We start from the raw sequence: 25,984 nt of genomic DNA, 5'->3' as shown, positions 1-25,984 counted from the left end.
TCATTTTACAATTTTACACAAGTTAACTGACTAGTCCAGTAATCACATGCTGTGATACAGGCCCTGGTCTACTACCATCCAAATTAAATTAATATGGTGTAATTCTATACCTGGACAAATCCAAGCTGTGAGGCACACGGGCCAAGTCGTTGACCAGTCCTTTCTTGAGAAAGAGCCTTATGATATTATTCATGCCATTGTGCTGCGTCTTGGCTGCTGCAGTGCTATAGAAACTGGACGTGGAGGGACATGATTCCATGATGGTGCTGATGATGCACATCACTGCCTGAAGCCTGTGAGATAGATACGGCAGGAAAGAGAGAGCGAATGAGAGTTTAAGTTTGTACACATATATAAATGATTATGTCAATCAAGGGTTGTAGTATCAATATCAGGTTGGTATATTCATTTCTAATGCTGCTTACCTGGCATGTTTTTCTGCACCTTCTGCCATTGCTAGTGCTCGACTGAGGGCAGCCTTCACCTCATTGACCAGGGCCACCTGGGCATCAGTGCCTGTGCCGGCAGCTGCCAGGCTGGCCAGGAAGAGACGTGCCAAGGCTGGGGTGTCCTTGTCCTCTGAATTCTGGGTGTGGGGCAGCAAGTGGTCGAGCACAAAGGCTAGGACACTGCAATCCTGTTAAGATACAGGGTGGTCAAAACAGGTGAAGTGGAACAATTATAGGAAGGCATGGCAATATAAAGGTGTGACAAGCTGAAAGGATTTTGTTCAACCACCCACCTCCTTAATGAGCTCAGACTGTCCAGCGGTGTAGCAATAAGAGGCGATTAGAGTGGCGATGCCCACGTAGGAGCGCACCAGCTCAGCCAGCAGTCTCAGGATGGTGGAGGTAGGCATTAGAGGCTTGCTTCCCTTTACCTTAGCGGCTTTACCTTCCTCTGAGGTGGTACTCTTCTCTCCCTCCTGCTCTTTCTTTTCCTCCCGCATCTCTTCTGGTGTAGAGGCTGAGGAAGTTCAGATCATCATATATTTTACACACACTAATATGGTGGATTGTCTTACAAAAATAAAATGACATCATTCGAATAGTCAAAGTTAAGTTTTTAATGGACTTTTCATCATTTAAGCTTTTTGTGCTTTATACTGCACTGGAAAAAAAAACCCCAGCTGAATAGTAAATTACAATAAAACCAAGAACAATGTGTGTTCTGCTTCATTCTTGAAGTGGATATTTTCATCTTCATCCATATAACTCAACTGTTGGTGGACTAAATCCATTTGGGATAAATACTATAGATTCTATACATAGACTTACCATGACGTACACTACTACAACACCACTGAGACATCAAACGATGTGATGTGAGATGACAGTATCTGATTTGTCTGATTAATTTGTACAGACATTTCAACCTGGTGTGAAAAAAAAGTTCATTCTCACCTTCTCCTTGTGGTGTGCCAGACTGGGAAGACTCAGCCACACCTCCATCAGCAGCAAACACTTGAGTCTGAGAGGAAGAGACACACGTCTATTATTAGTCGAAGAGATGAGACATTTCACACTGTTTCAGTACACAAGCTAAACAGGACTACTTGCAAATGATACTCACATTGATATGGAATGCAGACTGGGAGTCAAAGTCGCTGCCCTGTCGGGTGAGGCGGTATTGCTGGTAAACGTCATCACCAACATCCTGCAGTATCTGGCACAGGTCTTGACCACCAGGCACCGCTGCTGCACGTTCTTCTGGACGCTCAGCTGTACCACACACATAAAAAAAAAAAAAAAACTTAACTAAAATGTTCAAATGACTATTTCCATTAAATATGACTAGTACAAGCCTCAAACAGATCATTTCAGGGTCTTATTAACATGTCTTACGTTCTTCAGGAGCATGGTAGGCAGCCAAGGCATTGAGCATGTCATAGATGACCTCCTTGATAGTATCAGGGATAGAGGGTAAGGGGGACAGTTTCAGAGGGGTCGTCTTCACCAGCTGCACGGCATTGGGCCCCTTAATTCGAAGGTTCTCAAACTCATCATCAGAGGCTATGGAGAAACAATTAAATATGAGGTTAGGGTTAAAAATTCAACAAAAATACGAAAGTTAATATACTTCGAAAAGCTTACACACTCACCTGTGCCAGCTCCACGAGGTGCAGGGAGGGCAATGCGGACACAGTTGCTGGCAGTTTCAGCGAAGCACTCAGGGTTACGGCAGGCAGCAGGGCCCAGGACACGCAGGATATAGTTGATTTCCCTGGAGCCAAGGCTGCCTGACACCACTCCTGAGGTGGTACTACCTGCTCCGCTGGTCACAGCTGACCTCACCACCTGTGGTAACAGATTGTTGAAGAATTTGTTTATTGTGTCCACAGAACTTGGACGTACCACAAAGAGAATATCCTATTTATAAATCAAATTAGTGACGAAACAACTACTTAACAGTATTGTCACATGTTTGAGCTCTGTTTTAACAGTATGAGAATTGACTTTAACCTTCTCCATGGTGTGCCGGAGTGTGGCCGGATCTTCTATGATGTGTCTGAACAGCAGAGTGACAAGTGGGGTGAAGCCATTGAAGCCAGAGCTCTGCGTCAGGCCAAGAATCATCCGCGTGCTCTTCAGCTCAGCAAACATCATAGCATAGTGGTGATTGCGTGTTAGGCGCAAACAGAGACGTAGTGTGGCGTGGAGGGTGTCTGGGTCCACAGGCACACTGATCATACTGACACAGGCACGGATGAGAACGGTGGTCATGTCCTCACTCAGGCCTTGTACAACAATATCAGAGCCCTGAGAGTGGTCAGACTCCAGGGAAGATGAGGGGCCAGAGGTAGTCTCCTTCAGCTGGCTGGAATCATCCTTCGGAGCACTCATCTCCACTGCTGCCCCAGAGTCTAAGTCAGTCTGGGTTTCCTCTGCTTTGCTCCTGTCTCCCTCTTCTCTCTCTGAGTCTGTAATGCTGCCAGTCTTGGCAGTCTTGGGCATGCGAGGCACTCTCTGGACCGTCAACATCACTGGTCTCCTGTTACCAGTCTCTTCATTTACCTGCCAGATACAATTGTTTAAATCAGACAAAGAATCCCTTCAAGCTCAAACACAAACAACCATACTATAAAGAAGATGTTTGCGAGTACCTGCACCATGGTGTTAAACTGCACAGTGTATCTGCGGCGTCCAGCTGTGAAGCGGACACTGCTCTCTCCGGCCCTCCATGCTGTATCAATGGTGCTGTTGTTTGATGCACTGTAACTGCACCAACGGCCTGAGCGGTCGTCAAACCATCGCCAGTTATTCCCATTGGGCTGGAGATACTAAAAGCAGATAGAGAGAGAATTCACTAATTATACATCTATGGTAACAAACGGGGTGCAAAAAAAAATTACCAACACCTTACAATGTAATGCACACAATTTATTCAACAACCCTTGACACAACCCCAACAAAAATGTATTATAAACTTGAAAAGGTTGTATTTATGGAAGCAATAATGTATGGGATTGCATTCAGTGTAGTGTACTCAGTGCCAAGAATGTATACCTTCTGTCTAGATAAAGCTCATTCTAGTCTTGAGTCATACCAAAAGTATGTACAGTTTTTTTATTTTCTCTCTTCTTACTCTTTCCAGTCATGCACCCACATTACATGGTTGTTTATACCTGTGCCTGTAACTAGACATACCTATTTAAGTATATCTTTACTATTATGGTTTGGTTTTACCTTGTTCATTTGTGCTCTGCGCTTTGAAGAGACTGCCATCTTCTCATAGAAGTCAATGATCAACAGTACTGGTGTGATCCATCTGCAGAAAAAGGAAGTTGTTTTATATAATACATATATATTCATATTTATAGTATATTCATAATACAAACATAATATTAGGGCTCGCGTTATGAAAAACTGGTGTTAAAATTTGCAGTTACTCTAATCTGTTTTGTCTGCAGAATAGTAGTATGTAGGGCTGTGTGAAACTCACTTTGGTGTCTGGATGTCTTTCTGTTCCTTTGCTGCCTGCAGACAGGGCTGCACAACCTCGAGCAGCTTGATCAGCAAATCAAGAATTCCACTGTTCTCTACCACTCTGGCACACACCAGCTTCAGCTCCTTGCAAGACAGAAAACAACAAATGCTCATTTAGGCTGTGTTGATAACCACTGACAAAAAAATGACTTCATCCTGTGCGAGTGAAAAATTTAAGGCTAGCACTTTCAATGTGTGTGTTGTTACCTCGAAGAGCAACGTGAGAAGTAGAATTCGAGTTGCCAGCTTGGAGGCCTGGGGCAGTGTGGCCATCTGTCTGGTCCACTCAGACACTGTCTTTGTGTCACTGGTAGTCAGGGGCACAGCTGCCTTGATCAGCACGTCGGCTGCCTCCCACACCTACACACAACATGCACACAATCAGACTGGTACAAGCATGTTTTGCTTCTATTGTCAAGACTATTTAAATCTCATGTTTACTTCTTATTTTATGTACTGTTACATACAATTTTCATCGGTTTACATGTAAGATTTTAAACAATGTTTTCACTGTCACATGTAAGGACTTACAAAACGCATAATAGCTTAAAAGGCTGCATTTGCATTTAAGATGAAATTCAATGATGAAACATCATATGATAATATATCACAAAGACAGACACAAAGAGTAAAGTGTATTCAACTGAATGCAAATTAGCAGGATGTGTCAGTTTAAAGGGCATCTGACAACTCTCACTTTGATATTTAGGCTCTCAAATAAACATGACAGAAAATGTGTTCCAACAAGGTTGTAAGGCCAATGCTGTACTTATAGATCTCAGCCATATAGGATGTTGACAATCTAAAATAGGAATGAACTTGAACATCTTCCACGGCCCCCTAAATCACTGGATCTTAAGTCTGAACACATATGTTGTCAACATGCATTATGCACTTACCTGGTGGACAACCTGTCCCAGGATGAGGTCTCTATACTCTGGGCCGCTCCTCTTGATGGCAGTCATCAGCAGGTCACAGAGCCGGTAGACTGTGTCAGGCAGCTCATCTAGAAGATGGAAGCAGCCAGGAAGCATGGAGTCTGTGAAGGAATGCAACTCCTGGGGGTCCAGCGGCTCAGCCTCCATGAAGCGCTCCAAGCAGCGGGCCTCCTCCTCTTCTGCCCGCTCCCTGGCTCTCCTGTCCTCTTCCTCACGCCGACGTGCCGCTTCCTGAGGCAGACACAGAGATAATCTTAACAGCTGTTCAGCTAAATGGCCAGTTACTCATTCATGATGTTTCATTTAGCAACAGATGGGTTAGACTGTTTAACCGTTTCTCCATGTAATTTGAACAGTGAGGATGAAGCACCTCAGGAGAGTCAGAGCGCTGCTCCATGCTGACCTCTTGCCCAAGTGACATAGCAATGGCCCTCATCATCTGGTCCTCTTCAGACATAGTCAGGTCCTAGAAGGAGAAAGAGCAACAATGTCAGCTGCCTGGGTTTGATTTCTAAAGAGGTTCTAAAGAATTAAAGTGAATGTGTGTTTCTGTTTACCCTTACTGCTCCACCAAGAAGTGGCGGAGGGTGTGTAAGCAGGTACTCTGTGGCCTGCTCCATGGTGCTTGTGTTCAGTAGTGCCTCCATGGCATGCTCTCTTGAGAAACCCATATCCATCAGCTAGAACAGCACACAAAAGAGGAAGTAATATTTTTACAAGAGTAAACATGATACTATCATATTATATGATTATATCATGAACAAAGGGCAAATAAAAAGAAGGGGAATTATGACGCTACATTGATAAGGTCTGAAAATTGTCATGGTAGATCAGGGAAAGTCAAACACCCTTTTTCCAAAGATGAGGTGAGTGGCCTGTGAACACAGCTTCTCAAACAAACAAACATTTCTCATTTTCCACAACACTATCCTGATATTCTTCCTCAAAACGTCTGAATCATAAATCTGGTCCAAATTTCTCTCTCCCTTTTCATGGTAAACCTGTCTTCCTTCTCCAACATCTCTCTATCTTTTACAACCTCTCCCTCTCTCTGACGGCTCTTATACCTGCTGGAGTTGCTGCTGGCGGACCTGTTCGTGTCTCCCTCTCGATCTTCCCTGTTATAAAACAAATGGCGGCCCAGGATTCAGTTCATGCAGAATATGGGGGATGGAGATTGGTAAACACAGCAGCTTTGTTTTTGTTTGTTGCTTACATGGCCACCTATATATGGAATTATGCTGTTAACCTATGCTGTCAAAAAACACGCCTGCAGTAGTGGCACAGCAAGCTGAAAATACTGACACAGCTGCAGGAACAAATTAGAGTCGTTAAGCAGAAGAAGCTGCCAAGCTTAAAATAATGCAAACCAAATGAAGAAAAAAAATATCAATAAACATACACAATTTGTCCACAGTTGTTTCTGGGCAATTATCCCAAAGACAACAGCTCAGCGGTATGACAAAGTGTGTACATAGAGTAAACAAACAAACAGTGATAAAAAAACCGCTGGTGTCAGACAGCTTTCCCACATACCTGTGTAAGCTGAGCCTGGTTAACCTGGGGCTCACGGCGGGGAGTAGAATTGGTTGAATCATCAGCCGATCCTCCTGCTGGCCCTGCAGGGGTTGTTCCAGTGGCTGGTGGTGCCTCTCCAGCTGTTGTGGATGCTCCAGGGGCCCCGCTGGGTGCCAAAGAACCAGTGGAAGCCCCTTCATCATCCGGGCGCACTGTACCCTCTCTCTCCTTGGCCAGGCGCTCCTGGATAACAGGCTCCCCTCTCAGGATGTGGCAGAGGATGGCCAGCATGGATTCAGCCATCCTGCCTCCATACACCTTCAGCGGCTTTCTATTCCACAGACTGCGGATGCAGTTGAATGCAGCCTAGATGAAGAGGAGACTGTGTTTTAATAATAAGATACCAACATACATGCATGGCAAATCCTCCACCTCTCAACCCTAGGTAGGAAAATACTAAACCTTAAGGCTCACGATGATGATCACAAGGAGAGTCCAAATGAACTAACTACTGTGTCACTAGCAACTGTATTCTCATGATTTTAACCACTTCAATGCCATGCATAATCTGTATATCAACTTCCCATGTTGATAACACAAACTGACAAATTCTATCTGAAGGCAGCAATACACACTCATTTGAATTCAATAGCTAGCGGATTCTGACCTTCTGGGTGACTATGAGGAACCGAAGGGCGCTGAACTGGGGCATGGTGGGTGTGACCCCAGGCATTTTAGCTGGCAGGGAGTGAGGTGAGTCCAGCACGGTGCTTGGGTTCACCATCTTCTCCACCAGCATTAACCAGGCATCCAGGAACTCCCCTGTCCCATCTGGTAGATCAGTATGCTCCAGACCCTCAGACACAGGCACCTTACCACCCATTGACAGGGCCCAGTTGAATGTCCTGCACAAAAGTAACACAACCAATGAAACTGCTGTTAAACAGAGAAATATGATTATGGATATTAACAAGAAGAGAAGAGAACACTGTTCTTGATCTTAATATGTCACTGCATAGAGTGGGACTTACTCAAATAAGGCATCGTGCCCACCAGAGCAGAAGAATTTTTGCAGCATGAGGTGGTAGGGGTACTTCCTCTCATCAAAGAGCATGGGAGATGTGAAGCCCACAGAGCAGATGAAGAAAGTCAGCCTGCAAGATGGAGAGAAAAAACCAACCCATGAAACAAACTAGAAATACTGCCTCACAGTTGTATGCCTCCACCAACCAGTCAAGTTGCAGTTTACATCCATGTCTGTCCAGAGTCATATTTGTAGTGAAGAATTTAATAAAAAGCTATACATGTATTTTCCTTGTATGTGTTCACATTTGGCCAATAAAGCTGATTCTGATGGAACACAAAGTTGTACATGACAAAGCTTCAGATAAGGATGTTGCTGCAAAGACGCTACATATTCTAAAACGTGGATGCTTCACAAACATCTTCAGCCTGGCAGCACAGAGGATCTACAGGGTTGATGCACTTTTTGAAATCAAATGTAATGCTTTTTAAGACCTCGATAGAGAAATCTTAATACTCTTTCCGCGGCAAAACAAATGCACATTATGTTTGAAATCAAGTTGACAATATTAATAGGAATATTTTTGTATCTTCATATAACAATCATATGTAAAATCTCTAATCATATTAATGACAAATGCAGTGAACGGTGTCCCACTGTTTCGCTTTACATTCTTTGTGTTAAAAATTTAAAATTTACATTTTAATTATAATTTGCTTTGAATTATTAATTGTGTAAAACAATAAGGCTGTTGTGGTCGTTCTTGTTGTGGTCAGAGTAGGCTATAGTTAATTCTCCACATTATGACACATACACGTTACAGTATATCTACCTTTCATCCACCTTAACATTCCATTAAATCTGTACACACCAGCTAAGTGGTCACAAATTAAAAGTCTGCTCCTCTCCTTCATGTTGGCTGTTGCGGCTCTGCACCACAAACATTATTATCCAGATTCTGGCAACTATCAGAAATAACAGGGGACTTTCTGTCTTCTCTGAAAACCCTTGGCTAACTTTGCATCATCTGTACTGTTTTGTGTACTTCTTTAATCCTTTCACCTTCGTGAGAGCAGGTAGCCTGTGGAGAACCGATCAAAACATTCCAAGAAAAAGAAAAAGCTGGACTGAGTTGCAACCGAAGACCGAACCATATTTAAGTAAGTAAATCCTGTGGGGAGATATTTCTCATGCAACTAGGCATCACCTCAAAATTTAAGACATACCAAAATTAAGAATAACACTTTTAGACATTTTATGACCTTAAACCTGCAGTGTGGAACATTTACATATAAATGAATGTCCGTTACATCCAAGCCCTTGCCAAACAAGTTCACACAATGCTGATTAGGCCCATCACTGCCAGATAAATCTCTCTGTATTTCACAGTATATAGAGTTTTAATCTGTTGTCGGGTTTGACGTTGCTGTGCTGGCCAAATGAATGCATACTGCGCATACTCTATGGACAGACCACACACACTTAAGACTTCTGCAGGCTGAGTCGGCTAATTTCTGGTTAGCTCTCTGCTAACAGGAATAGGGATAAAATAATTACCAGTGCGGCCCTTCTAGACCTTCCAAATGTTATCAGACTGAATGGATCAAATTCTGATAGTAAAACAAAGCTTATCTACTGTTTTACAGCTGCAACAATAGCGACAGGGCAGGCTATGGCGTAAGCATGTCAACAGTGTTTTTGTAATTACTCTTACTGCCAGAGGGGGGAGACAAAAGTCCTGCACTCCAGCTTTAAATTCTGAAGATCTCATTTAATTTTTAAGGATCTGCAGGAACCCCGATCTATAAAATCATCACAGTTTGAAGGTGGGCTCCAAAGATTAGTGTCACCAATTCAGTATCCAACCAAATGTGAAATATGGTCGCAATCTCCCCTTCTGTTCCTGAGTTATGGTGTTGAATAGATCATCATGATGTCACAGTGAAGTTGACCTTTAACCTTTTGGATATAAAATGTCATCACTTCATTTCATATTTGTGTGAAACTTTGTCATAATTAGTGTACGAATTCTTGAGTTATGGCCAAAAACATGTTTTGTGAGGTCACAGTGACTTTGACCACCAAAATCTAATCAGTTCATCCTTGAGTCCAAGCAGATGTTTGTGCCAAATTTGAAGAAATTACTTTAAGGTATTCCTGAGCCAGCACGTTCACAAGAATGGGACATACAGACGTCTGTATGTACGGCCAACCTGAAAACATAATATAATGCCTCCGGCCACAGTAGTCACTGGTGCGGAGGCATAAAAACACTCCACATCACCTTTGTATGTAATACACATTAACAGTTGAAAAAGGTGGCAGGGGTAAGTTTGCTCTTACCTGAATCGAGGGGTGGGTGTGTAAGGTGGGGGCTGCCAACTCAGACCTTTGGTGAGGAGCTTGGTGAGGGCAGAGGCAGTGGCCCGGGCAGCAGGCGTAGGAGTAGTGCCTGTGCTTGTGGCATGGTGGGAGCGGCGTTGGCGTACTGGGGAGCCCACACACAGCTTCACTAGCAGGCCAAAGAGCTCAGCCAGAGCCCTGCCTAGTCGAGATGAAGCTGGAGAAAGACAAGGAGGTTAGTGAGAGGTGATATGATTAACAGCAATTTAAAAACAAAAAATACATTGACATAATATTAACAGATATAAAAACTTTAATTGTGTCATGGAAATTATCTTACCAGACAGTAGCGGTTTAATTTGTTTTATGCGAGTGGCCATAGCTGGGGTAAGTTTGGACTTGGCCTTAGGGTCTGTTGCAGTGGGTTCGTCCGTCTCCATGGGAGCCAAGGTGTCCCCATCTAGACCCATGCCTTCCAACAGTCCACCAGCAGATGAATCAACAGACACTGCCTCAGACTCTGCTAGATAAAGGTACAGATAGTCTTAAGTTGTTGGAGGGTGTTCCACAGACGTTTTAGTTCAGTTTTCATTGTTAATAGATATATTACCAGTTCTCCTGGAGCCAGAGGCTGCGGTTGTTGCAGTGCTACCAGAAGGCTTCTCCTCTTTGGGCACCAGTTTCTGCATGTCAGCCTGGCCAAACTCACAGCCTGGAGGCAGACTGTTGGTCAAAGGCAAGAAGTGTTAGAAGGTTACCACTGACCACAGTTACAATAAATGGGGTACAGGAGAAGAGATTCACCTGTTGGGTGTGCAAAGGGACAGCAGAACGGTGCTTTCCCAAACCAGAGAGCAGTAGAGCTGACTGAGCTTGTTGAGAACACTCAAGCCCAGCTGGGAGCCCCACTGGTTGACGGAGATAGCCCTGATCTCACTCTGCACAGAAAAAGAACAGACACGTTCAATGCTGCTGTACCATTCTAAGATGATCACAAGTTAGTTTGAAGAACCCCATCTACAGCTACAAAACCAAGTACAATTATTGGTAATTTGAGCACAACCGTCTACACATTACAATCAAGGGATATGAATAATAGATTAAATCCTGTTGTCAAAACAAGTTGTGGAGGCAATTCTGTAGAATTTAGTGCCTATAAAAATGATTCACTCCTCTGCATTTTATCATTTACAACACAGCTATACAACGGCTGTAATAAGCCCTTTTAAACATCAAAAAAAACAAAAAACAAACCATAACATAAAACACAAAATAATTGGCTGTATAGGTACTCACTCCCTGTACTGACACACTTAAACCATCACTGATGAAGCCATTTTTTTCATTCAAGTTCAGAGATCAACTGTGTGTAATCAAATGACTATGTTTTTAAAATAGTGTGAGGGGTTGTCAATTCTTTTTTCAGCACTGTATTAAAAGGTTGTAGTAACCATCACAAAGAACAAATAAGATCAAATAAAAATATAAATGTGAGTTAAAACATTAACATCCATATTTACCTGTCCTACTCTGCAAGTATGGACAAACATGAGGATGTAGGCGTGCGCTGCAGTAAGTGCATGTAGCAGTGGTGTGGCACGGGCTGACAACGTGGCGTCGGTGACATGGCCTGCGTTAGCCAGCTCTCTGAGAAGGACAGATCCACCAGGCACCTCAATTGGTCGATGCAGTGGCTCCAGAGATGTCAGTATACTGTCAAGTTGGCACAAGCCCTCCTGGAGTACCTTAGGCTCATGTGAGAGAGTCTAAGGGGGAGAATTGAGCAGAAAATATGCTTCAGTCTAAATTCAGCAAATGGGATTGTAAACTGTCCAGGGACTACAGATTTAAATAGCGTCTTTTGGCTAAATCTGGCAAGTCAACATCATATTCATATGAATTATTGTGTGCTGTTACTGATAAATAAATACAAACAGTAAAATAAAAAAAAATTACAACAATGATGTTTCTTTTGTGCTCACCAATATAGACTTGCAGACACCAGCCACAGCTTGGCAGGCAGCAGAGGTGGGAAAGTCTATGGGCAAGTTGGGCAGGCCCAGAATAGAAACCAGAGGCAGCAGTCCCTTCTGGTTGACAAACTCCTGACAGTGGTCATCTGTGGTATTGTTGCTCAGTATGGATTCAACAAACTTCATCTGGAAAACATGTGCATCACAAGTCAATGAGTGAACTCCGATATGAGTCGAGCACTGCTTTATAGCATGGGAAATTTCACAACATACTCAAAACAATTCTGAAACAGTAAAGACTCAATAATCACCACGTTCAGAATGTAATCCATTAGAGGAATGGGTATCCGCTCCTCAGTGCCCACCACCCTGCAAGAAATAACACGTAATCAAAATCACAACTACAATCTAAAAACTTTTAAATTTAATGAAATGACTTGAAAAAAATCAGAGTCTGTGAAGACTTGTTGTTCTATTCTATTTTGTTATGAACTCAGCGTCATACAGTTCAAGTGGCACTGACTGTCTGTTGCTCTCTGGTTCCCCCTGCTGCTGGCTGAATGTATGGAGGGCCTCCTCTTCCTCTTCATCCTCACTTGAAGCTTCTTCAGCAGCATGACTGGAGCGTGCTGGTGGAACAGCCACAGTGCCATCCGCTTTCTGGATAGAAGGTTTCTGACAGATGTACTCAGGGGCTCGACCTAGGTTGCAGATCTCCTCCAGCAACTGTAACACAAATTTAGCTTTAAATATCCTGTCAAATTGTTTGGTGACACCTGAAAGAGAACTTATGAATAAAAAAAGATACATACTTTAATAATGGCAGTAGTAGCATCAGTCTTCAAAGTGGGTTGGTGCCTCATGAGCTCGTCCACAGCACTGCCCAAGTTGGATGCAGTGTCACCTGAAGCCATACACAGAACATATCATCCACTCAAATCGGCTCTACATGGGAAGCTCTAAATAACACAGTACGTACAGTCCAACTCACCCAATGGGTCGGAGCTGCGTCGCCGTCGCATGGCGGGCAGGTAGTCAGGGGACAAAAGCACTTTGAAGAGGCGCTCAAAGGGCTGGCACTGAACGAAGGAGTGCAGCCCTCTTGCATTCAGGCACAGGGCACTGAACACATTGGGCAGAGATCCCAACACCTCACGAGTAGCAGGAACCTAGAAAAGAGAGACAATGAGAAAATATGCAGTAAAAGAAACAAACAATATATCTAAAGCAAATGAAGAGCTCAGCACAAAGATAATCTATAGATTCTTCTGTCTGGACAGCTGAAATACTTCATTTAATATATGAAATTCAGTACATGTTTGTTGACCATGAGAGACAGTGAGACAATATTGAACTGTCAAAGACCAGGAAAAAAAAAAAAAAAAGCAGCACAAAAAGTGAATTGTTGGAAACTCACGTCTTTGATGAGAAGGGCATGCAGCATGACATCAGTGAGACCATTATCCTGCAGGGAGGAAAGCAGGGATGGCTCCTGGAACACAAACACCGTCACAACCTCTGTGGCTACAAACCCAAAAGAGAGAGAGACAAGAGCCAGGGAAGAGAAAAAAGGAAATCATAATTCAAAACACTGGTCACAAATTTTAAATAACATTAATAAAGCAGACAGTGAAATGTAAACACATTCAATTCTACTTTCCAGTTGATACACAGCTGACTAAAATATAAACTTAGCATTTCTTAAAGTGAGATCACTTCTCAGGCAGAAGAGTACTTGAAGGGCTTTTCTGAAAAGCCAGTGTGAACTTACCTAAGAGGAACAGTGAAGGGCCATAATATTCTGCATTACTGATGATGTGCTTGAGTGAGGTAGGCAAGGACCCGTCCATTACTTGTGAGGAAAAGAGGGTGCACATACACACAGACAGTCAACATTTACATTATGAAATGTATAGATCTTGAAGGGAAACTTGGGTATTTTTCAACCTGGACCGTATTTTTTGAAATTTGTCCAGTATTGAGCAAGAGCCGTATTGATTTTGACAACAACGTAACTGGAGAGATTTCAGGACAACACTTCTCCTTGAGCGAGACTTTAGTTAGACACAATTACAAACAGACCGGATCAATTGAAAGGTAAAAAAGAATGTTTTATTTCTCTGTATGGTTCTTTCCATAATGTTATCAGAACCTTAAAAAAACTATCTGAGCCTGTCAGTAGCAAAAACAAGCACTTTTAGTGGATGTACTTTGACAGGCGCTATTGCCCCATTGGATTACATTGCCGCCCATTTCGTGGCTGCCGGCTGAAGCGCTCTCACTCAATACTGGAACAATTTCAAAAATTGTTGTCCCCATTAGTCACTTAGCCACAAAAAGAAGGGAAAACAGAGTCCAGGTCAAAAAATACCGAAGTTTCCCTTTAAGCCAACATGAACATGTATAAAAAAGGTTAGTAAGATCCTTGATCTCAAGTTCATCTATAGATTAAGTAAGAGGATCCCAATGACTCACCATGGCGGATACCATCAGAAAAGGCAGGATCCTGGATGGCTTTCTTCAAGAAATTTAGCATCGACTTTAACAGAGCTGCCCTCTGGGGGATACACTGCATACCTTTAGAGACAAAGTGTATTATTGATGATATGATCATACAATATGAGTACAATAGTGACAAAAGTGGTGTGCGTGTCTGTGTGTACCTGCACGAGGCGTGTTAGCAGTGTTGCTCTGTGCTCGGTGGTCCACCTCCGGTCTGGAACCAGAGGATGTTGATGGTCCAGGGCTGCTTTCCATGGCAACTTCTGACACTGTTTGAGTTTGTACATAATGTTAGCAAATCAACTGAATAGTGGGTGGATTCTTATATATAACTTTATTACTATAACTTGGCAATACTGACAAATTGCTTGCAAGTTAAATTATAGTGTCAACTTATAGGTATTGAATTCTGAAGGTGAGAACATTCCATATGTCTGAGAAATAGTGACTTACTCTCCATGTCTGTGTCCATGTCCTCAGACTCCACAGCTGCACTAGGCCTCTGGATCTTTGGCTTGATGACAAAAGGGCACTCTTTCCTTGACAGGTCCACCTCATGCTACATAGAAAAAGGTAATGTAGAGAAGAGTGAGTGAGTCCAGAGGTTTCAGTGACTCTGTAGCTGATTGCCAGGAACAGAAACATGAAGAAGTGCATAACTAACCTCTAGCCTGCAGATGAAAATGGAAAGGCCGCTGTGGGACTGAAAGGCAGCCATGTCAAGGTTGGTGATGAGGTCCACGACCCGCACTGCTCGTGTCACAAAAGTGATCTGGTCCTGCTCATCACCCAGGAATTTTATCACCTACAAAGTAAAAAACAAAAAGAAAGGGAAGACTTGGATGTTTTGAAAAAAAAAAAACAAAAAACAAACCCAAAACAACTACAATTGGTAAATTATCTATTGGAATCAGGATATACCTTCAGGAGGGCTTCCATCATCCCACAGGAGACAAGGGCTTCCCCTCCAGCATCATAGCTAGCCAAGTGGTAGAGGAAGGAGAAGAGTGCAGTGGCAAACTGGTGTGGGTAGGGTTCCATTAGAGGATCTAGGAAATAGAAATCAGAAGTCAAAAAACAAGCTTCCATTTTAATGGTCCTGTTTTCTTGTGTGTCACACACTACTGTGTAGTGTTCAGTTTTGGCTGCATTCTCACCAATCATTGCTTGTATACAGTTGCGCACCAACACAGGCAAGAAGCCATGGTATGAGGCAGTGCCGGTGCAGTCGATGATGTTGGAAAGTTTGGGTGTCCTCTCCAGATGGACAATCGAAGTTAAAGTGCGCAAAGATGCTGCCTTGATATCCTGATGAGCAAAGAAAACAGAAAATGAAAAAGGGACAAGGAAATATATCTCATGTCATTTCACACAATCACTGCTACTGCTAGTGTGGCACAGACAGGAAGTGTAATGACAAAATGATTAAGCAGAAAAAGAAAACCATTCTCTTACCACAAGCTGTTTGTCTGTAATCTGTAATACATCCACCAGCTCCTCTATCAAGCCATTATACAGAATACTGTTGGCTGACTCTTGGAGTGCATTTGAATACACTGCAAAGAAATAGAAAAAGTCAGCACTTAAAACTTCGAGCAAAACCCTTTGTCACTTTATCTCAAGAAGACAGCTTCTACTCACCCAGTATAGAGATAGCGTGAAGTCGGGCCTGCACAGCCTGCAGCCTCTTCTTGTGATTTGAGAAACCATGGGCCAGTCGAATATGCGTGAACAGCAGGGTCTGCTTGTCTTTAGGGATGTTGTACATCACTGTCAGTGACTCCATGATTTCAGATGGGCTTTCTGAAATCTGAGAGACACAGAGAATCTTGTGTAAGTTGAAGAACTCCAGGTGTTATTACTCCACTATTAATGACACAACTCTAACAATCTGACTTTACCTTGTCAAGCTGCTCGATGTGAATATAGTGTAGTGTGTTACTGCTCGTCTGTCAAAAGAAATAAGAGTGTTAGAAAGATATTGAGCCATTAACATGATATTGCAAAAATATTAATCACATAACAATTGCACAAATAAATGTTGTGGTCTTTACCTTCCTCTCTACTTTGACCTCAGGGCCTGGTTCAGCGTAAAACTCGAAGTGCAGAGTGGTGGCACTGGGAGGGTACTTCTGCACATGTACCAATAGGGGGCAGCATTGTAAGGGGAAAAAAAAGTTAAAATAGTGCTTCATTAGTTTCATTTGACAGCTTAATTTTAAAACATAAAACTTACTGTTTCATAGCTTTAGGCAGTTTACAGTTATTGAATATAACCCAAGACAAATTCTCACCGTCATAAGCAGATCCCTGCAGCACTCAGCCAGACCAAAGCCATTCTCCTTTCCTCCCCAGCTCTACAGAAGGGAACAAAAAGACTAAACAATACAGCTCTTTCTCTTGAGGGACAGCTGGAATCATGGCAATAGGAAAACAATAGCATTCACTAGACCTCAGCCAGGTGTTGCAAACGGGCCAGTAGAGGCGTCCTTTTGTCAGATCCCAGTCTTGTGATGTAGTTGGAGCGCTTGCTGAACACATAGAGCAGGTTCAGCACAGACAGGACCACCTGCATGTCACATGACGCTAACAAGGTGGTTAAGTGCTGCAAAGAGGGTGGGAATGGAAGATAAAAGAGAGTAAAAGTTAGTGAGCTGCTTTACTTTTTTTCCAAGTGCAGGTGCATGATCCAGCAAAACAGAGACAGGGTAGTGGTCGAGACTATTCTCGGTTAAAGCTTACCTCTATGGAGCTGTACAGGTGCCTGGAGAAGCTATACTCAATGAGCAGAGCTGTGAAGTTGAGCACTGCCAAAAGCAGGGCTTTGAGCTGTCCGTTGTCAGGACGGTCACACACCAGGAGCCATGACATATTCTCCACTGTCTGGCCAGCATCACACAGAATGCCATCAAAGCGGTCCAGCAGATCCACCCAGTGGTACAGCTCACACTGTTGGGGGACAAACAAAAATATAGTGATATAGTAAAGGTTGATTATCCTAAACTCTTTTGTTTACCTTGAAAATATAGGGGTAATGCCTTCTGAATATGAGGATTTTGGGATGGATGACAGCAAGTCCAAACCAAGCACATGACAGATTTCCCAGTAAACCTAATGTAAAATGGCATGACTTTTCACAATATAGATAATGATAGCTAAGGGAATCCTGATGGGGGAATAGTCCTCCACTACATCAACATTAAGCTGGTTGAGTACAAATTAACAAAACACACCTTTTTTTCCTTTCTCTCAATTTCAGCCCTTCATCCACACTAAAGATGGATTTTTCCTCATCCAAAAATTAAGCTTCTCCAAGGTCTCTGGCATGAGTACATCTTAAACACCTGTTTGGCGTTTTAGTACGTACAAGGGAAACTGAGCATTTGCTAAAGGGTGACAAAAGGCTGCTCAGTCAGGGACGGGGCCATGTAGCAGTAAAGTTAAGAACTTTATGTAGCCTCTGACTGTTAATTGACATGGAGAGATGCTGATGAAAGGAGAGATCACAAATTACACAGCATAGCTGTTATCATAAATCTGTATTTATGTTAATTTGGTCAGACAACGTTGCAATATTAAAATCACGATTTTATCAGCTCCAGCTGCAGCAGTTTGAGAATGACTGCTGGTAGAATATAAGAGCCACCACTTAATCACCATTTCATACTCATTCTGTTGTCTGAAAACAGGAACAGAAAAACATTCAAATGAGAACTTAAGTGTAAATTCTGCTATACTGAGCAGGAGGCGACTGAACGTAAGTTTAATGGGCTGAGACTCAGCAGAATAATGAGTAACATGTCCAGTCAGTGGACTGTGTGACAGTTAAGTTAAAAATTCAAGCGTCTCTAACTTTCCCTGTGATTACTTAATGTAAATGTGAATATAGCCAATCACACAGCAACAGTCATTAACCTTTTTTTGCATTTCTATACAGGCAGGTGTCCATGAAAACTGTGTTTTAAAAATTTATTAAAGCTTGGTGTAGATGTAGTCAAGATGCCCCCCAGTGCCTGTCAAATTCCTGGAACACACCTCTTATTTCCATTATATTCCAAACAAACCATGACCAGCGGGAACCCTGTCAGTTCCAAAAGAAAAGACTGAGGGAAGACTGAAGGAGGTGCCTCTTCCTCCATCTTTTCTTAAGGGCTTACCTTGCCAATATTCCAGGTCTTGATGTGTTGCAGTTCAACCAGTAGTTGCTCATCACTGCATGCCTTGAGCTTCTCTATAAGTATCCTGCAGTCAGCAGGCTGTGGGTTCAGAAGAAGCACAACAGGGTTAAAGACAACCAAGCAGAGCACATGGACCACCTATGCCTCTTTTCTACCGGCAGAGTAAAACATACTTTAACAACACGACATGCCAAGTCATTAGAATTGGCATTTCCACTGTGAACTCACAGCAGGGGATAACTATGCTGACCTGCAATATTTTCGTCCTGCTTGGGACAAGGGCCAAACCATGACAGTCTCCACCCTCACCAGAGATGTGTCACTACAATAACATTAGCTTGTTTGTTGATTGGCTCAACATTTGCTGTGATACAGGTGACTAGAGTTAAAGAACATTCAGCTTTTAGTCCTTCAATAAGTAACAGCTTCTGTGGTTTGGAAACTGATTCAACTTTTAAGTTCCTACTCTTCTAACAAATAGAAGTCCTATAGTTTTCTCCTTTAATATAATCTCAGTAATGTTACTGCTATGCAAGCTGGAAAATGTCCTGCTGCTAGTTAAAAGCTACCATTACTAAGACATTTGTTGTGAAGCACCACAGGAAGTATATCCCAATGTCACCAAGGTTAGAAACTTCCTACTTTTGATTTTCATCGATCCTTTGGTCAACATATTTTGCATGAGAGAAATGGTAAAAGAAGCTGTCACATTAAAATGGTTAGATAAAGAGTTGCACATGACAGTAGAGATGCACTGATCGAATGGTCAACAATCAAAAACAGCTGGTTTTCAGCTGATCAGCCGTGACCAGCCCGATCAGCCTCATCTGATTTTTTGCCAGTCAAATTTACACACGTGCCGCACATAGTCACACGATGGTTACATCCTGTACACAGCAGCACAGACAGTGACATCACAGCCACACACACACACATTTAAACTAAACGATATGAACTGCAGCAGAGACTTAACCTCTTTCTCATTATCTGACACACTGACATGAATCCTGTGTGATTCAATCTGCAGGGACAAATATAAAATAGTAAATCTGAATTAATACAGCTGATAATTATTAATCTAGATATGATGACCAAATAAGTAGAGCAGAGTGAAACAACACTATTAAAATGGCACGAGAATCAATTGCAATATTTGCTATATAAGTAAAGCGCTTTTTGATTACACTAAAAAAAGATAATATTTAGGAAAATACAAAATATTACAGGTGAAACTTAGGGTGGGAAAGTACTGTGGGAAAGTATCTGCACCACTGACAAATATTTTATCAGTATTTTACTTTGAGTTGACTTCAATGAACTTAAATGTGCATCATGTAGTTAGAAAACCAAATACTGTGTTTAGGGTTCATGTTTTATATGAACAATGTTTTATTATGAACATAGAAAGAAAGTTGGAATCAGCAAGTCTGATTTAAAAAAAAAAAGAAAAAGAAAAAAAAAGAAATCAGAATCAGTCAAGAAAATGATCTCATCAGTGCATCTCTACATGACAGGCATGTATTGCCATTTGTCCAATCCTCAAGCATCCAACACATCAAAGTAAGCAATGAGACTTTTATGAAGCCTTCCTGTTATATAGAAAATCACTTGGGCTGTGCCCCCACTATGGTCACATTTAGTCATGGTTAAGCTCAGTCCAGGTATCCCAACTGTATGGAAATTTAGCACCAATGAAGAAAGAAATGATCACAAAGGAATTATTAAGCATACTCACAGCTTCCGTAGGGGTTTTCTTTAACTTGCTTCTGTCGACCTTCATTGTCGATAATCTCTATTTGTCGCTCCTATTGAGAAATTTCCATATCTATCAGAAAACTACACCTGATATTGAATTTCAGTGTGTTATGATAGAGAGCTAGCAAGATTTAGCATTTGTCAATAAATCAATTGTTGCATTTTAAAACATCTTAACACTCTCAAACCAATGAAACATTCAATTACAGACTTAATAACTCATACTCAGCTTGAAATGTACTTACAGAAAATAATTTGGCAATACCCACTTAACAGCATGTTCCAGTCACGTTACCTGCAAAATGATGGTAAAAAAAGAAAAATCAAACTAGCAACAGTGTCCCACATGTCATAATACAAACTCAAGTCAAGTAAATTTTTATTTGTATAGCCCAATATCACAAATTTGCCTCAAGGGGCTTTACAATCAGTACAGTAATACAACATCTTCTGTCCTTAGACCCTCGATTTAATAAAGAAAAACTCCCTAAAAAAACGAAAAACAAAACCTTAAACAGGGGGAAAAAAATGGAAGAAACATCGAGAAGAGCAACAGAGGAGGGGTCCCTAATCCATGATGGACAGACATGAGTCTGAGTTTTTAAGAACTGTACAATAAGTTATTAGATGCTCAATCCCCAGAAAGGATGGTTTACTGAAATCAAAAGAATGCTTTAAGTAAAGCTGTAAATGAATTGGATAGCATCCAGTTAATAACACTGCATCCTGATAATATATATGGAAATGTGTACATGATGTACTGTAAATCCACATACACAAATACAGACCATCAGTTATCAATCTTGAATTTTGACAAAACACTCAACTAATACGCAAGGGCAACAGATATTAATATTTTCCCGAAAATTCTTTTGTCGATAATAAGAAACACATAATAATCTTTGGTAAGAAAGATGATAACGATATTAATTTTTTTTAGGTTATTTATCGATATCTGCTCATCACAAAGCAGACCGAGGCAGAGCATTAGCTAATGGCTAGCTAGAAAGATACGACATCGAGTTAACTAATTAAAGACGGTCAGGCTCTATTTCAGGGCCTAAAATATGTGGTCAACCTTTCATGTACTTGGGATTTAAGTGATATCTCAATAAAAATAAATCGCAACCTCACTATGCTTTACCATCATCAGCATAAGTACTTGACGCTGACAGGTTAAAGTTATAGCTACCCAGCTAACATGCTAACGTCACCCATGCTAACAGCATAACGTTATTTACCTAATGTTAACAAGTCACTATACACATGTTAGACTGCCGTTACTAGTCGCAAACGAGTCTGGTTTGTTTGGTGACTGGCTAGGAACACGTCTGACAAAACAAGACACACTGGGAAGCTCAACGGACCGAAAAATCGATCGATAACGTTTGCTGCGGAGTTGATGTTAGCCTCTGACCAGCTAACAGTGAGCTACCGGTAACGTTAGCAAGCGATCCTCTGTTGAAACACCTCAAAGCATAAGAATACCACCAGACGTTATAAAAGTCAGCCAAGTCAAAGCAAGTCGTGTGTGTAGTCAACGGCAAACATCTAAAATATGGCTAACCAAAGAAATCAAGCAGTATTAGCCATTTGTGTCACAGCTGTCAATCCCCATCTCACAGGTCCACCATGCTGTCCTGACCTGACTCCTGACTAATTTAGGTCGGGGCTGCGCAGGCCGCAAAAGAAGCCCTACTCCTGCCCCGTCCCCGCTCTAAGTAAAAACGAAACTGCAAACACCACTCGGTGACCAGCGACAACAACACGGATGTGTGTCAATTACCTGGAAGCAGGTAACGTTACTTTGCCGAGGCTTGGATTCTTACCCCGGTTCCTCAAGCTACACGGTCGTAGCACGCGTTAGCTAGCAAGCTAGCTGCCGTTAGTTGGGTAGCAGGCAGAAACGCATAATAACTCGCTGAATCATTGTCGGACGGTCTAACGTGACACTGCGACTTGTGTTTTCAGTTTTCGTTCAGGCAAACTGACTACCGGCTACCGGCTCGGTAAAGAAGTGTGTTCATCCGTCCGTTGTATTATTTTTCAGAGTATCCGCGCGTGCATCCATAGCACAGAGGCACTAGCTGTTGGCACAGTCATCATGACTCTGGGTAGTGTGCAAAAAGTGAATAACGTTAAGGCTGGGAATGAGTGGCCACTGTTTATCGATGCAGTGCAGATTCACATAGGGAAATTGGCCCTCTGTGAAGCGCATCACGTTAACATTTTATGCGGTCCTTAACATTTAAGATCAATACATGTCTTCACCTGACAACATCCACAGCAAACGTCCAGAAACACTAATGATGAATATACAAGAGCCTTAATATTATTTTCACAAACTCTTATCAGCATCAGCATCAACATGGGAGAATGCATTTTAAATGTGCATCACAAGTAATAAACACGCAGCTGGTTGTGAACAGTGAACCAAAAATATAATGCATTAACATTTTACTTGTCATCACAGCTACAGTATTTGATACATGCATTAAAACTGAAGCCCATATTATAAGAACACATTTACCAGAACTGGAGCACATTTTGTTATGGCAAAACCAGCTATTAATGAATCCTTGTTATTTTGCCGGCTCAATAAAGCTCACTAGTGATAGCAGTGGTGAACTTTGCTGTTTATAATTCTTCAGATAGTTCAATAGATTGTAGATCATTGTTTTGGTGTTTTAGGTTAGCCACACATTGTGTTCCAGACTAATAATAACTACCCCAAGAAACATTAATCAAGTAGTCAAGTTACTCATTCTCCTAATGCCAGCCTAATAAATCTAAAAAAAAAACCCACAAGCCCAATGTTTTACATGTTTACAATTTTAAGGAGCGGTTTTATCTGGTAGACCATATCACTCATATTGCTCTAAATTAGTAACCAATTAGCATCATTACTATTGCTGTTAAATTCCATCAAATCTGAGACATAATCATCAGTATATCATATGATTCACTGAAGCTTCTGAAACACTGTATTCACTTTTTGGGGCAGTGGAAGTTCAGGAATGTCAAGCAAGCTGCTCTCTCATTTATAATATCTCAAAGTATGTGGTAATCATGTCAAATCTGCCCTCTTCACTGCTGGCAGAGCACTCAAGACGAAAACTTACTGCACTTGTCTTATTACCCAGTGCTACAGTATCTATTAATTAGATTATTTTGGTGTGATTTGCCCAGGTTTGAATGGGAGATTTTGAAATTAAATTTACCCCAATTCAATGCAACTCAGTGGTACTTTAAAAAAAAAAGAAAAAAAAAAAGAAAAAAAAAATCACTAACGAATTTACAGTATGTTTCCTGTCCACACATATTGTGTCCCTTTTAGAGATGCCATCTTAATTGAAACCTACCTTTTTTTTCTACAACGACTTCTTTAGGCAATATTCAAAGATTTTCTAAAATTATTTTATTTATTATTTTTCTTTCATTTTCATTTGTGTGCAAATTCAAAATTTACATTTACACGGGTGGGAACTCAATGAAACTCAATACAATAGTACATAGTGCAATAAGTACAATGGCAGGTGTGCAAATCTAAACTGCAGTACATAAATGCTTGATGTAAATTTTGACGCATACTTTCAATTTTAAAATATTTATTTATGATGATTTGATTTCCATTCAAGATTATTTTTCAACTGTACAATATAATTCCTTATTCTATAGTGCATTTGGTCACAACCTTTAATCAATCATATATGTTTTTTTTTGGGATAACTGCCAAAAATGTATGTACAAGTGTTTGTGTAAAAAAAGGAATTTCACTTTCAGATCTTTTTTTTTTTGTTGCTCTCAGATATCACATACAACCCTCAAAAACATCATAGTGGTCAGGCTCTAAGAGTTGGTGCCTTTTCAAATGTAATTTTCTGGTGGTATGAGAAGCACAAACCATGCCACTGAGCCCTATTGTGCTAAAGTGAACTATTGTTGATAAATGCAAATTACTGTAATTCGCGCCAAAACCATCTCGATGGATAGATAAGTCTACAGGGAAGAGGAAAATAAGTGTACATTGTTTAGGGTGAAATGCCCATTTAGGGAAGCGATTCCATCTTTCATTTGAATGTGGAGCACTTAAGCTAGTTTACATTTCACTGGCAAAAATATCTGACGACTTTTGAGTGAACCCCCCCCCCCCCCCCCCCCCCCCCCCCTTTTTGTTGTTATTGTTTATTATGTGTGGCTCATGTATATGTGAACTTATTTTGTAGGACGATATGGGCTTGCAAGCATATAACGATGGAAAATTATTGTATTCATGTGTTTCACCACAACAGTTTCAGTTAATGTAGGAAATGGTTTAGCAGTACATACCAGAAACTGCTTTGGTTCAATAGCTCCACCATTTTTATCCGTGGCTTGCTTTGCAGTTTCCTCAAACTATCTGAAAAGATTTAGAAAAAAAAAACGCAATTCAATCAGATGTGACAGAATAAGACAATTCAAGCAGCTTGATCATTTGTAAAACACTAACTGACAGGTTGACATTTAATACAACACAGAGCTGGTAAAAAGAGCAAGTATACCCAACTAGATTAAGAAATGCTGTGATCACGCTTTCCAGTGTGTTATTTGGGGAATCAGACTGCTGTTAAAACTGCACCATTTTGTATCTTGTGATCAGTCACATACTGTTTAAGGTTTCCCTTTTTCCTGATGTTGAAATGAAAACCTGAAACAATACTGTATGTGTTGGGCTTCCCCTGCCATTGACACTTTAAAATCCCATCTCTATTGCTCTAGCCTTTGAGTCTACATGATTTCTTTTTACGTCCCACTTTGAGTATGTATACTTGTCTCTCTGTTAGCCCTTTGCTATTCTATACTTAATATTAAATTATCCTTTAAACAAAGTGACATAACTTGTTTGATATCTGGTTTGGACACATGGGCATGTGTATCTTTGAGGTGTGGTTATCCATTCTTATTAGAGGTATGGACTGAAAATATGATATCATCGTTCCCAATCAAAACTGTGAAGTTCAACCGATTTTTCTGCCATGCAGCCAACCTCCTCAACTCAGACTTGCTTGTGGCTATGCCCACACATGCCTTGATTAGGTCAATCAGATTAATTGTAAATGTCACCACATGTTTTTATGAATACCTCACAAATGTCAGTAGTGCTTCATTTGATGCAACATGCATCCTGACACTTTCACTTAATTGTCAAGCACTTAAATTATTATAATTAAAATCACAACATGTATATGATTACATACAACTAACTGAGGGGCCCAAAGACAAATATCAAAAGCCCAAATTTGGGGTACATGCTCATATATTTTCAGCATAAATGAATAAATCAAGGCAGTATACAGCATTCTTATCAACAACTCCACTGGTCCTATGGCCGCTGATTGAGAGGATGACTAGGACCAAAGACACACACACAGGCTCTAACAAACTGCACAGCACTGACAAGAAGGGGATGCAAACAAGTACCACATATTCACTTTGCTTAGTTTACATTAAAATAGTTGGGGCTGTTTTGACTAAGAAGCAACAATACTTACTTTCAGAGACTTGTAAATGTGACATGGGTTAGAAGGTTATGAGTTTATTTGACACAATTGAATGTATTTAATTATCAACACTTCTCTGGACAATTACCATCAAAGAACAACAACAACGCAGCATTAAGATTAATACTAGCTAACTTATTGACGTTATGAACTGCTCAGACCATCAGAAAATACAGCAGTGGCCGTGAATAGGTGGCTAACGTCCAGTCAATGGCAGCGCTAATGTT

At 41.3% G+C, this 25,984-nt stretch overlaps 1 protein-coding gene across 14 annotated transcripts in view; it reads right to left on the bottom strand.

The window, feature by feature from the left end:
• The window catches only part of huwe1 (HECT, UBA and WWE domain containing E3 ubiquitin protein ligase 1), a 44,397-nt gene that overhangs the window by 17,732 nt on the left and 681 nt on the right, over positions 1 to 25,984 (bottom strand). For 5 of the 14 annotated variants that reach the window (XM_044351089.1, XM_044351102.1, XM_044351095.1 and 2 more), the window contains exons 2-49: positions 24,547 to 24,616; positions 20,463 to 20,512; positions 20,198 to 20,267; positions 18,442 to 18,540; positions 17,027 to 17,233; positions 16,737 to 16,889; positions 16,579 to 16,641; positions 16,339 to 16,416; positions 16,186 to 16,233; positions 15,926 to 16,094; positions 15,740 to 15,840; positions 15,442 to 15,592; positions 15,206 to 15,333; positions 14,949 to 15,089; positions 14,738 to 14,843; positions 14,446 to 14,553; positions 14,258 to 14,359; positions 13,554 to 13,634; positions 13,200 to 13,306; positions 12,774 to 12,951; positions 12,595 to 12,686; positions 12,288 to 12,508; positions 12,094 to 12,151; positions 11,792 to 11,968; positions 11,330 to 11,575; positions 10,614 to 10,747; positions 10,420 to 10,532; positions 10,150 to 10,332; positions 9,810 to 10,026; positions 7,474 to 7,596; positions 7,110 to 7,347; positions 6,461 to 6,808; positions 5,992 to 6,042; positions 5,482 to 5,604; positions 5,295 to 5,390; positions 4,886 to 5,155; positions 4,194 to 4,346; positions 3,943 to 4,070; positions 3,687 to 3,768; positions 3,104 to 3,280; positions 2,463 to 3,014; positions 2,102 to 2,297; positions 1,845 to 2,012; positions 1,573 to 1,721; positions 1,404 to 1,491; positions 743 to 966; positions 426 to 637; positions 111 to 293 (exon numbers count right to left, since the gene is read on the bottom strand). In XM_044351089.1, coding sequence (XP_044207024.1) covers positions 111 to 293; positions 426 to 637; positions 743 to 966; positions 1,404 to 1,491; positions 1,573 to 1,721; positions 1,845 to 2,012; positions 2,102 to 2,297; positions 2,463 to 3,014; positions 3,104 to 3,280; positions 3,687 to 3,768; positions 3,943 to 4,070; positions 4,194 to 4,346; positions 4,886 to 5,155; positions 5,295 to 5,390; positions 5,482 to 5,604; positions 5,992 to 6,042; positions 6,461 to 6,808; positions 7,110 to 7,347; positions 7,474 to 7,596; positions 9,810 to 10,026; positions 10,150 to 10,332; positions 10,420 to 10,532; positions 10,614 to 10,747; positions 11,330 to 11,575; positions 11,792 to 11,968; positions 12,094 to 12,151; positions 12,288 to 12,508; positions 12,595 to 12,686; positions 12,774 to 12,951; positions 13,200 to 13,306; positions 13,554 to 13,634; positions 14,258 to 14,359; positions 14,446 to 14,553; positions 14,738 to 14,843; positions 14,949 to 15,089; positions 15,206 to 15,333; positions 15,442 to 15,592; positions 15,740 to 15,840; positions 15,926 to 16,094; positions 16,186 to 16,233; positions 16,339 to 16,416; positions 16,579 to 16,641; positions 16,737 to 16,889; positions 17,027 to 17,233; positions 18,442 to 18,540; positions 20,198 to 20,242 — 7,067 coding nt within the window. In that variant the 5' untranslated portion in view covers positions 20,243 to 20,267; positions 20,463 to 20,512; positions 24,547 to 24,616. Of the gene's footprint in view, positions 1 to 110; positions 294 to 425; positions 638 to 742; positions 967 to 1,403; positions 1,492 to 1,572; positions 1,722 to 1,844; positions 2,013 to 2,101; positions 2,298 to 2,462; positions 3,015 to 3,103; positions 3,281 to 3,686; positions 3,769 to 3,942; positions 4,071 to 4,193; positions 4,347 to 4,885; positions 5,156 to 5,294; positions 5,391 to 5,481; positions 5,605 to 5,991; positions 6,043 to 6,460; positions 6,809 to 7,109; positions 7,348 to 7,473; positions 7,597 to 9,809; positions 10,027 to 10,149; positions 10,333 to 10,419; positions 10,533 to 10,613; positions 10,748 to 11,329; positions 11,576 to 11,791; positions 11,969 to 12,093; positions 12,152 to 12,287; positions 12,509 to 12,594; positions 12,687 to 12,773; positions 12,952 to 13,199; positions 13,307 to 13,553; positions 13,635 to 14,257; positions 14,360 to 14,445; positions 14,554 to 14,737; positions 14,844 to 14,948; positions 15,090 to 15,205; positions 15,334 to 15,441; positions 15,593 to 15,739; positions 15,841 to 15,925; positions 16,095 to 16,185; positions 16,234 to 16,338; positions 16,417 to 16,578; positions 16,642 to 16,736; positions 16,890 to 17,026; positions 17,234 to 18,441; positions 18,541 to 20,197; positions 20,268 to 20,462; positions 20,513 to 21,784; positions 21,925 to 22,003; positions 22,331 to 24,546; positions 24,617 to 25,984 lie in introns of those variants that run through there. The other 9 variants (XM_044351097.1, XM_044351099.1, XM_044351094.1 and 6 more) reach the window with 9 other exon arrangements.

The sequence above is a fragment of the Thunnus albacares genome, chromosome 5 (assembly GCF_914725855.1).
Source record: "Thunnus albacares chromosome 5, fThuAlb1.1, whole genome shotgun sequence".
Taxonomy (NCBI): Eukaryota; Metazoa; Chordata; class Actinopteri; order Scombriformes; family Scombridae; genus Thunnus; species Thunnus albacares.
Note: the sequence above shows the minus strand (reverse complement) of the source record. Positions and strands in the feature narration are given on the sequence as shown.